This window comes from Marmota flaviventris, chromosome X (assembly GCF_047511675.1).
Source record: "Marmota flaviventris isolate mMarFla1 chromosome X, mMarFla1.hap1, whole genome shotgun sequence".
In the NCBI taxonomy this organism is placed as follows: Eukaryota; Metazoa; Chordata; class Mammalia; order Rodentia; family Sciuridae; genus Marmota; species Marmota flaviventris.
The window spans coordinates 77,770,964-77,783,432 of NC_092518.1; the positions used below are offsets into that span (position 1 = coordinate 77,770,964).

At 33.5% G+C, this 12,469-nt stretch overlaps 1 protein-coding gene and 1 non-coding gene across 4 annotated transcripts in view; one reads left to right on the plus strand and one right to left on the minus strand.

Annotated features, from left to right (window-relative positions):
- Diaph2 (diaphanous related formin 2) overlaps positions 1-12,469 on the minus strand; it is an 870,804-nt gene that overhangs the window by 416,487 nt on the left and 441,848 nt on the right. For all 3 annotated transcript variants that reach the window (XM_071606838.1, XM_071606839.1, XM_071606837.1), the window contains one exon: positions 131-260. In XM_071606838.1, coding sequence (XP_071462939.1) covers positions 131-260 — 130 coding nt within the window. The remainder of the gene's footprint in view (positions 1-130; positions 261-12,469) is intronic.
- Positions 11,356-11,463, plus strand: LOC114092332 (U6 spliceosomal RNA). Its single transcript, XR_003582684.1, has one exon. It is a non-coding gene; the product is annotated as a U6 spliceosomal RNA (small nuclear RNA).

Genomic DNA, 12,469 nt, shown 5'->3' on the forward strand with positions numbered 1-12,469 from the left:
GAAAACTATCTCTTGCATTTCTTATATCAGTGAACAAAAACATTTTTATGATTAATGTTTATAAATTCTTTAATATTATCATTTAATATGTAGACCAGGAATAGTTTCAAAGCAGTTCTAAATCAATTACCTTTGCTTGCACTTTCTACATGCTCCAATTCTTCAGGAAATTTCAGGATGTCTCGGTATTTTTCCTCACAAATTTCAGCAATAAAATGCAAAAGGGTTGTTTTTTGATCTGCTGATTTAGTATCTCTAATCTGGAAGGAAACAACAAGAAACATTTGAGTAATTTTTTAGTAATTTAAATGGACTTTTTAAAGTGGAACAAATGAATGAGTGAATTCAATTCGTTATAACTCCCTTAAATTTTTTTAAAAACTCAGGGGCAGATTGTTAATGGGGTCTAGTGGCAAAGATGTGGAATTTAAAACAAGCATCACATTATAAAAGCAAGAAATATGACCAACAAATGTGCCAAATTAAACCTTAATATATATTTTTTTTAAATGTCTGCATCATTATGGCAAATGAACTATTCTTTTCATGAGAGAAAAGCATTCATTTAAATATTTATAGTAATAGTCTAAGTTAATGTGTGTTTATGTTAGCAGCATTCTGTTCTTTGCTTATTACAAAAATATATTCTTGAAAGCTGGATTCATTTGTGAAATTGTATTTATTTCTATCCATCATTGATGTAAATTAATGTAAGAGTAAGTACATTTTACCCTCCTTTACTTGCATGGGCCATCAGACAATAATTCTCGAGGCTGCTCTTTTCAGAATTATAAAAGGAATCTGACCACACAATTGTGATAACATGAAATATTTTCTGTATCTGCTTACATATTACATTGATTTTTCAGAGACACCAGGTTAAACATGTCAAAGTTATAAGAATAAAAAAATCTTTAAAGTATAGATATATATATATATTTGAGATTCTAGTGCCTTCTTGAATATAACTTAGAGTAGACTAAGCTACAAATGAAATCAAGGATTTACTTAGATACAAAGCATAAATACAGCATAAAGTATCAAATTTTTTTCATTCTATTGGATGTTTTAATTCTATAATCCTTAGATGATGGGTTAAAGATTACTCTGTTTAAGATAAATGAATATTCTTCACAAACAGGTTTATGAAAAGACTGCAGAGGATATTTAGTTAATTATAGAGTAAATTAATCCTCATTGTTTTAGTGACTAAGAAAAAAAAAAAATAGCGCTTAATAAATCAGGCCCATACTGAATCTATTTTGTACTACAGCTTTTAATCTCAAGGCTGCAAAAATACAAATGACCAGGGGATTCATAATATTGATAGTTCTAATGGTCTTAAATATTTCTTTTAGAATTTCTAGGATTGCCTTATCCCATGTAGGTAAAATGTTTGAAATTTGGCATTAGCACACAGATCCTCTAAGTACTTTTAAATGCTTAAAGATAGAACAACACACCTCAAGGACAAGGTATAAGAAGAAAAAACAATACAAACCTCAAGGGCAATTTGTATTTAAGTAAAGCCAGCTGCTATTGAGTACTCAATGGGGGGGCTCTCATTCCTGACAAAGGGTCTTTATCTGAGATTAGGGTGCTATCTGTGTATAAAGTACATCATTTTAAGAATATACTGGACATTTCAAATAATAAGAAAATTAACAGTTTCTTTTTTTCTTAAAAAATTAGCTAGCCTCATAAATCCTAAAATCCTAAAAACAACAGGAGCTTAGAGAAACTCAGGTACATCTTCCTAAAGGCAGGAAAGTGATCTGTGTTTTATTTGGTTGAGAATCAAACAAAAATAACTAACAAAGAACAAAATACTAAACAATACTATAAACCCACCATGTTTTTTAATGACACTAAATATACACCACATTCTGGTTGGGATGGGGTTGTGGCTCAGTGTTAGAGTGCTTGCCTAGCATGCATGAGGCACTGGGTGCCATCCCCAGCACCACCTTAAAAAACAAAACAAAACAAAAAAAACAGAAACTAAATAAACAAAATGAAGGTATTGTGTCCATTTACAACTAAAAATATTTTTTAAAAAGACACTGTGTTTTTTAAAAAACTGCACATAACTAATATTGGAAACACGGAAACAGAAAAATGGCATTCTGCTCATGTGTCAATTTTATGGGTGATATTCTTCTATTTCTTTCTCATGGGTGTTATCATTTTACATTAAAAATTTAGCTTCTGGCATATATTTATAAAGAGTTTAATTTTCAGAAATTTTTTAAAAATATTCAATATCAGTGTCATTAACAACTTAATTTCTTATGAAATTAAGTAGAGTTAATGGTCACATTTTAAAAAGATAAATGAAGCATAACATTTTCAGTTAAGTAAATATCTTAGTATCTGATGAAATCAGAAAGGCTCATTCACAGAGAATACATGTGCTTTTTGGAATCACAATATTCCTTTCAAAGCACAGGCAAATGTGGCCAACCACCTGTCTGGTCAAGCTGAGAAGTATCTTCATTTATCTGGAAGAGAAACTGCTTAATTTAAATTGCAATTTTTACTTTTTTTTTTGAGAGAGAGAGAGAGAATTTTTTAATATTTATTTTTTTAGTTTTCGGTAGACACAATATCTTTATTTATTTTTTTTTTTTAATTTTTATGTGGTGCTGAGGATCGAACCGAGCGCCCCGCACATTCCAGGTGAGCATGCTATTGCTTGAGCCACATCCCCAGCCCAATATTTAATTTTTTTAAAAAAAATTCACACAGTCCATTTTAATGTTTCAAACTGGAAGGACATCATGACAAATAAGCTATTAAAATTAAATCTTTATGTGTATGACCCTTAAACCAAGTATTTTAAAATAAATACATAATACTAAAATATAACAGAACAGAATTGTTCCTTAGTGAAGTACATTTACTTTTTATTATCATGTCTTCTATCTCTCTTACCTAGTCTATATCATTCAGATACTAGCTATTGTCTCTCTCCAAGGCCCTATTGTGTTGTTCAATGTCAGCACAGAAGGCAACTAAAAAGATTCACTTTCATCAATTCTACTAGTTAATGACATTTACCCAATAATTTGCTCTTGCAAGTGTACTAGCTGGATATAAATATCTCTTGGGGCACAGCAAAAGTAATTCAATCTGAGTAGGTACAAAATCACTTCCAAAGTGTTTGGGATGGTTTATTAGGAAATAAAATTGATTACCATTTGATACCTGATTAACTTGAAGTCATGTTAAAATTTTACATTAACATCAAATATCCAAACAGTGCTTGCCAAGGTTGCCTAAGTCTTATTGAAGACTATACAGTAAGCATTTCAAGGTTTTCTCTAGCCAGAAGCAAAATCTCTTTCTTCCTTTCACTGTTAGGCAGCCCACAAGACAGACACTTGACTAAGGGAGCAGAAAGATGAACATAATAGCCACTCCTGCTGCTTTCAGTCTGATTACAACTCTCCATCTTGTATACATTTTCCAACAAGGAGCACACATACAGCAGTTTCAGAAATTAAGCATTTTTGAAAAAGCAAAAAACATCTATATTATTTTAATAAATGACTCACCCACAAATTAAAACAGTGAGAAGAGTGAGTCACTGTTTTAACTGACAAAGTGCCACCAGCTAATAAACCAAGTAGTGGTTTTCATTGTAATCATCTGACCAATAAATGTTACCCATAAAGATTAATAACTGAATTTAAATTAATTATATCTACCTGATCTTTAATAACTTTCTGCAATGGTACATGAATACAAAATACCTTTAATACAACAATACCTATTTCTAAAACTAATTCTGATTATTTCTCTTTTTTAAAGGAATATGAATGCTGTGTAAGAAATAATAACTTTTCCGCACGTAAATATATTACTACAACTTTTGTTGGGCACATAGTAAAATATCTGAATAAATAATAGATCCTTAAGAAATTTCTTTATTCTAAATACCCTATTCAAGTTTGAAAATCATCAGTCTTCCCATAATTCTAAAATCGGCTGTTTGAGTACACAGAAACTAGCATGCAGCCAGACAGTCCAACACAACATTTTAATGATCTACGTCAGTCACCCTCCATCTTTCTGTGAAGGACCCCTCCTGTAGGTAATTTTCCCTTCAGCTAAGATTTAAACCTATTTCTTCTTGCTTTGTCCTCAGTGTGAACTGAAAATAACTGGTCACTATCCTCTTTATAACAACATCTCAGAGTCAAGTATGCTTCTCTTTGGTCCTGATCTCTAAACTGAACCAAATAAATGCAGGTATTTCAACTTCTCCACATAGACACTATTCTTCAAATGTTTAATTTTTTTTCACAGTGATTAGGACTCATTCAAAATTTCCATTGCAAAGGCTGCTGTCATCTACTGGGAAATAAGGCAAACTTCTTGGTTTTCCATATAAGACCCACTGTGAGAAGGTCTTCCTCTGTTTTTCTAACCTGCTTCCTGCTGCTTTCAGTCTGATTACAACTCCCTAAACACATACCACAGTTTCATACTACTGTGCTCTTGCACAGTTGCTTTGTCTAAATGTCCTCCCATCTCTCTCTCTCTGTTTTTTTTTTTCTGTCAAGTAAATAACTTTACAGTTGAATACTACTCAAGTATCACCTCATTTCTGTAGACTTCGCTATCTTAGGAGTGACTTAGGACTTTTTAGATCATCTTCTCCTCTGTAAACATTTCAACATGGTAGTTTCTTGTACTCAATATGAGCTCTATCAAAGGGAGACACTCTGTTTATACAAACACACACACACACACACACACACACACAGTACCTAGGAGAATTCTAGAACCTACTAGGCAGTCAATAAATGTGTATGAAAGAAGTTTTTCTCCATATAAAATCCCTCGTGTGTAGTATAAAGTAATACTTCTAAATTTTACTCTTGTTTTTATGCCCCCACACACGTTGACTACAGAGGGAAGCTTCTCCAGGACACCGTATGTGCAAAGAGTTAGGTGGAAGTGAATTCTAGAATAAGTTATAATTTTTCCCACTGTGAGTTGGAGACTGTACTTAATACTAGAGATAAGAGGTAAATAATAAGGTATGGTACCTTTAAAGCTTCCAGTTCAGAATTTAGTGGAAATTATAAAATTATATAGAAAAGACATGGTATAAAAGTAATTTAGTGGCAAATTTCAAAGACTAGTAAAATTAAATATGATAACTAGGGGGTTAGAGTTGTGGCTCAGTGGTAGAGCACTTGTTTAGCATGTGTGAGGCACTGGGTTCGATCCTCAGAACCACATAAAAATAAATAAATAAAAAATATTACAAAAGAATGATAACTAGAATAGGCGTACAAAAAGGCAAAGACAAACTTGAGAGTCATTGGGGGCAGCAGGATTTATTCAATGAATGATGGCACGAGAAAAAGGGAAAAAAGATTCCAAAAGCTTTAAAGTCATTATGATTAAAAGAATGATGTATTATGCCCAGAAAAGGAAAATGATGATTCTAGAGTGAGCTGGCTTTTAGAAAGGAGATGTCAGTAATATTTTTAAATATATTTTTAGTTGGTGATAGACCTTTATTGTATTCACTTATTTATATATAGTGCTGAGAATTAAACCCAGTACCTCACACATGCCAAGCGAGCACTCTACCACTAAGCCATGACGCCAGCCCCTGTCAGTAATATTTTAAACAGAGGTATCAGCTATGTAGACACACTGTCTTGAGAAGATGGTCATGAACTCTCTTTCTGCTTCATTGTATCCAACATGATTTAACCATGCTATGGATCTTAAACATATATATGGCCATATCACTCCCTTCTTTAAAAAAAAGTTAATGGGTCTCAAAAATTTACATAATACTAAATTTTGTGTTCACAATAATTATTGAGCACAGAATTTGCATTCAGCTGAAACCAAGTTTAAAGTTTGACTCACCATTTCCTAGTTCTATGATGCTGGGCTCATAAAAAACTGAATTATAAAATAGGCATTAAATAAGTACCAATGCTCACAGACACATTAATAGAAAGCAATAAGGATTCTACAGGTAGTGGCACACAACTATAATCCTATGAGCTTGGGAGGCTGAGACAAGAGGATCTCAAGTTCATTGCTACCCTCAGCAAATTAGTGAATCCCTAATTAACTTAGGGAGAACCTGCTTCAAAATAAAAATAAATACAAAAGACTGGGGATATGGCTCACTGGTTAAGTGATCCTGGGTTCAATTCCTGTTATACCCCCCAAAATCTGAATAAGGTAATACATTATCATAACCACAAGCATTATCCAAATTGGAAGTTACAAGAGCCTACCTTAGCTTCCCATCTTCACATAGAGTAAATCACCATCACTTAAGTCTCTGTGTGGTGTGGTCCCCCTATTACAACTATGATTTCATGTTTGGTTTTATGCCTTTCCCACTCTCAGCTCTATTTTAGCTAGGCCAGACACAACTAAAAGGTTTTGTTGTTGTTGTTGTTGTTGTTTTGTTTTAGTCTGTCCTGTTCACTTTATCTATTCAGCATCTAGAATAATGGCACTCAATATGTATTTGTAGATTGCAAAAATGGGTGAAGATTTCTACCCATTTACTTGTGTTCCTTATCAACTCAGAAGACCCTCCTCTCTTCATCAGGAGGTATCATTTTACCCACCTTAAATGGGGGAGGGGGACCAGCATTCATTACCCATCTACCAGGTGCCTATGTGTCAAGCACTTTGATAAGTGATTTACATCACTTTTCTTTTACATTCTTGATGCAATTCAGCAAGTTAGTTATTAATATGGTCATTTTAAAGGTAACTCAGAGCACATAATCAGTTTAACCTAATTCACACCACGAATAAGGGTTAGTGTAATTACCTGGTGTGGTTGCTTACGCACACTTGGTATTTGATTCATACCTACAGGACTGCATTAAGATTCATGGGTTATGAAGAGGGGAAGGATCATTCAAAGGTAACAGGTTTACTAGTAAGGAGCCTTTCTAAACTTCCCTGAATAGAATGAGTAATTCTGCTTTTGTTGTCTCAAAGTGGTTTATATATTCTACTTATAGCATTTATCCAAAATATATAATTCTGTTTAGAAAATCAGTCTCATCCAACAGATTGTGACCTCCTGAAAAATTAGGACTGTTATCAATTTTTTCACTAATGTTGAATGAATAAATACTACAGATAAGTCAAAGATGATTAGAGCTAATTTGATGACTAGAGAAATCTTTAGTGTCCTTCAAGCAATGTTGCAGTACAGTGCAAAGGATACAAAATTAAAAGGAATGGGTGGCCAGAGAGAGGAAGTAACATGTAAGGATAATTTATTCAAAATATTGACTGTGGATAATAACTGGATAATAGAGGGGGCAGCAGAGCCAGCAGCTGGAAAATGGTGAGGCTAGTGACAAAAAGTTATTATAATTATCATCTTAAATAAGTTCAGCATAATTAGGCCTGAGGGGAATAAGCACTGGAAGAAATAAGAATGAACAATTGAGAATTCATGGACACTGACTACTTTATTGGTTCTCAAACTGTGATCTTTGAACCAAGAGTCTCAGCCTTACCTGGGAACTTATTAGAAATATAAATTTTGGAATCTGGGCTCAAATTAAGTGAATCAGAAACTTTGAGGTTTTGGTCTCACATTTTGTATTTTAATGTGTTAGGGAGATAAATCTGAGAGCCACTAAGGCAAACTTGAAGGAAATTTCCAGATGAGAAGGTGCTTGGGAATTATCTTCATATTTCCTGGGCACTCTTACAATTACTTTTAAACATAACAAGTTTAATTGTCAACATGTTTTCAAAGCTTGAAGTCAATTTACAACTAGAGAATTATGTAGCAATTTGTGGATTATGAGGGATAGAATTGCTCTGAATATTCTTGATTCATTAATAAAAGAAATGAGACTGATTTATACCATAATTTAGCATCTACTAGTGCAAGAAGAGATGAGCCAAATGGCATGCCCCATGTTGTGAAGATTTCAGATACATGTTCATAAGTCTTCCAAACTCACTCTCATCCTTCACCTGAAAGTGTATTAAAACACACTTAAATAACTCTATAGTGAATTTTGTCTACTATGATCAGCAGAGTGATGGACTAGATAAAATGGCATATCATCCATGCTTTCCAAGCTAACACCGGCTGCAAATTTGCTTCTTATTGGCACATTTAAATTATTGCTCAGATATTTACCCAGGAATTTTGAATCAGAATACAAAATTTTATGTTGCAGATAACAGAGTTCAGTGCTTCACATCAAAGTTCATGAACTGTTAATGAATTTCCCATGTCTGAGTTTCACTGCCATTGCACTGACTTTTAGAAGCCTAATATCTTTACCCTTACACTAAACAGTTCACTTATATGAAATCAGACCACAGTGTGTGTATATAAAGAATAAGAAAAGGAAAGGAGGAAACACTATCCCTGTCCTTCAACTAGCATATGCTGGTACTGCATTACCAGTCTCAGCATTCCCATTCAGGGTTGAAAGTCAAGTGTGAGGAAGTTGCTCAGTTAGTGCATTACATATTATATTGTGTCAAAGCAGTAGGCCTAATACCACTGCCCAAAAGCAATCTTACACCTCAAATGTAAAGTGGTGCAGAGAAGGATAAGAAGGATTATAGGAATAAATATTCATCCAGCCTCATGAAATGGGTGCTCTTCTGGAAAGAGGCAGAAATGCATGGGGGGAGCACCATACTCTTGCACAAATTTCTGTTGAATGCATATCTGAGACAAAAACTGATTCACACATAAAGAATGAAAGAAATGAAATGTTATCACTTAAGGAAACGTTTCTGGGCACACTTAAACAGATCTATTATCAAAGTGTATTAAAACATTAGTGTGAGATAACTTCCCACGTCTACAAGACTGTATCAGAAGGAAGCCCTTTCAGAGCTCCTCCTATTACATGATATTTACAGAAATGGTCTCATGGATCTCCGCAAACCTAACAGGTCCCATACTCAGAAAAACCCAGAATTTCCTCATCCCTCTGTATCAAGGAAATAGCCCTAACATACAGCAACACATCACAGTACACATTTATATTGAACTGTCCTTGAAAAAGAGATACTGAAATACAGTAAAAAATCTGGTTGAGCCATTGAAACAAAACCATCAACCAATACAATCAGATAATTCAACTTTATAAGCTTTAGTAAAAATTTTCCTAATCATGGCTTCTTTTCCCTCTATTATGTTTGTATATTCTTGGAACAGTTAATATTTAAGCAATCATGAATGCTCCAGTGCATATATCAAAACAACTAGTACTGCTTGCCAGTCTTCATACAGCACATGAATTCTAATGTTAGTCTCCTTTATTTAAACAAAATTAAGTTCTGTGCTCTCTGCCAAGGGTTGTTTACAAATTATTGCTTTCTTCAACACCACCACACATTGCAATAACATTGAGAAAGATAAAGTATTTCTAAGAATTGCAATTACCATAAAGACATTAGCTTTGTAGCTACGACCAGACAGGTTTAATACACATTTTCCTGGCTTTATTTCTAAATCTGTAACCAAAAATGCCTTTTTGGGGGGTCCTCCATGACCAGGACTGACATTAATTCAGCCAAATGTAATTTATGGTGGAAAGATGTCTTAATTCTTTATGTAGGCCCGATTGTCCCTTTTTTACACTCTTGATTTTAGTCTTTTAATGGTATTGCCAACAAAAAGGGAATAGATTATATCAACTGTATAAAAAGTCAAGCAATTTAAGAGTTTTACACTTGTTAGCTTAATTTATTGTAGCAATCTGTGAAAGGAGAGCTTAAACTTGAAACCATGACAACATTAAATGGAATAAGGATTCATCTCAATTGCCACCTTTAGGCCCAGCAGGGCACTCATGATGTTAGCTTCTCAGAGAAGACAATTACTGCTTTCCTACACTTCCTGCTCCACCTCTCAGTATTTTCCTTTCTAGTTCCACTTATTCAAGGAGAAAATGCTGCAAGTGCATTAGCCTAATGTAGCTGTGACCAGTGGCAAATCAACAACTATTTGTACTCATTTTTGTAAAGCCCAGAATAAATTAATGAAATATGTCTATACTTAACAAAGAAAAGTTGTTCTGCTACTTTCAAGTGTTTTCAATTAATCAACCTGTCTATATTAGGTTTACTAAATAGAAACTCTTCTGAGAACAGATTTAATAAAAATCAAATTATTTTAAATTGGTATAGAAATAGTTTATGAAGAAGAATATCTCTTGGGTATTAAATGGTTTCTTCTCAGATATAAACACTTAGCTAAAACATTTAACTTTTATTACAATGAGTATTTTACTTAAAACTGTTAGTCAGTCATGGTGGTGCATGCCTGTAATCCCAAATACTTGGGAGGCTGAGGCAGGAGGATCTCGAGTACAAGGCCACCCTGGGCAACAGAGTGAGACCCCACACACACAATATAATAAAATAAGGGAAATAACAAAATTGTTTATATTAGCCTTTGGAGTGGGTCAAATAATAATTTTCCTATTGCTGTTTTCTCCATACATAGTTCCAAAGATTAGAACAAACTGGTTTAAGACATGTATTATTTGGAAAGCATAACTAGAATTCAGCATTTTAAAGTTAGGGATGTTTTTTAACTATGTTGATGCTAGTGGCTATATTCATTCATTAATTTCCACTGCTACATACTATTTTGCCATATAACTAATTTTAGTTATATTTTCCTGTTGAAAATTTTCCTTAAGGACTTTTCATTTACTTTTTTTTAGCAGGGGGCACAGGGAAATCATTATTTCAGATATTATTACAGATAATCCTGTTGTAAACATCCTTTCTCATTGAAGTAAAATACACATGAAATATATCATTTAACCATTTTAAGTGTATAGTTCAATGGCATTAAGTACATTGACACTGTTGTACACCCATCACCACTTTCAATATCCAGAAGTTCTTATCATCCCTAACTGAAATTGTTCCTATTAAACACAAACATTTCATCCTACTCTCTCCTTAATGCTTGGTAACCACTACTCTACTTTCTTGTATCTATGAATTTGACTATTCTAGGTAACTCTCAAATAAGCAGAATCATACAATATCTGTCATTCTGTGTGTGGTTTATTTCACTCTGTAAATGTCTTCAAGGATCACATATGCATGTACCAGAAATTCATTCTTTTATTTATTATTTTGGTGGTGCTGTGGATGAAATTCAGGGCCTCCCACATGATACGCAGGTGCTCTACAACTGAATTACATCTCTCCAGCCCCTATAATTTCATTATTCTTTAAGGCAGAATACTATCCAATTATACCTATACACTAAGCTTTGTATGTCCATTCATCTTTCCATGGACGTTCGGATCTTTCCAACTTTTTCTTATTAAAAATAATGCTGTGCTTGCTTCGGCAGCATATATACTAAAAATGGGAACGATACAGAGAAGAATAGCATGGCCCCTGCACAAGAATGACATGCAAATTCGTGAAGCGTTTCATATTAAAAATAAATAAATAATGCTGGGCTTGGGTTGTGGCTCAGTGGTAGTGCACTTGCCATGCACATGTGATGCACTGGGTTCGATCCTTGGCACTAAATAAAAATAGATAAAGATATTCGGTACATCTACAACTAAAAAAAAAAATTAAAAGAATAATACTATTCTGAATATTAGTGTGCAATAACTGGAATCCCTACTTTCATGACTTTTATGTATATACCCAGAAGTAAAATTGTTGAATCATAAAATAATTTTTAACTTAATTTTGTGATAACCACCATACAGTTTCCCATCTTACACTCTTACTAGTAATATATAAGGATCTCAATTTCCACAAATCCTTCCCAACACTTGTTTTGTGGTTTAGTTTTGACAGCAATTATTTTAATAGGTACAAAGTAGTATTTCATTGTGCTTTTGTGCTTTTGCTAATAATTAGTGATGGTGAACAACTTTTCACATGCTTATATCTTCTTGGAGAAATATCGATTTAAAAATTCCTTTGCCTATTTTTTTTAACTGTGTTCCTTGTTTTTGTGTTACCAAGTCATAGGAGTTCTTCACATATTCTGGATATTAACTTGTTATTGGATACCTAATTCACAAATTTATTCTCCATTTCTGTATGCAGTCTTTTTACTTTGTTGATATGACCTTTGATGGTGTGATCATTCTTGAATATCTGTCAAGAGTCCTGCTTTAGCAGATCTGGGTATTGTTCCTTCAACATTTCTAGACTGTACCAAATTGTCTTCTACAATGCATGCACCCAGTTACTATTTTATCAGCAATTCCCTTTATTCCTCATCTTTACTTTGACTTTACTTAATTTAATTGTATAAATAAAAATGATTTGAACACTTTGGAAAACAATATCTTTTCAAATGAAACCTATACTTTCCATATGGCTCAACTTTCCTACACCTAGCTAATTGTGCAATAAAAGTGGAAATCCATATGCAGCAAAATGAAATTAAGCCCCTATCCCTCACCATGCAAAAAAACTTAAC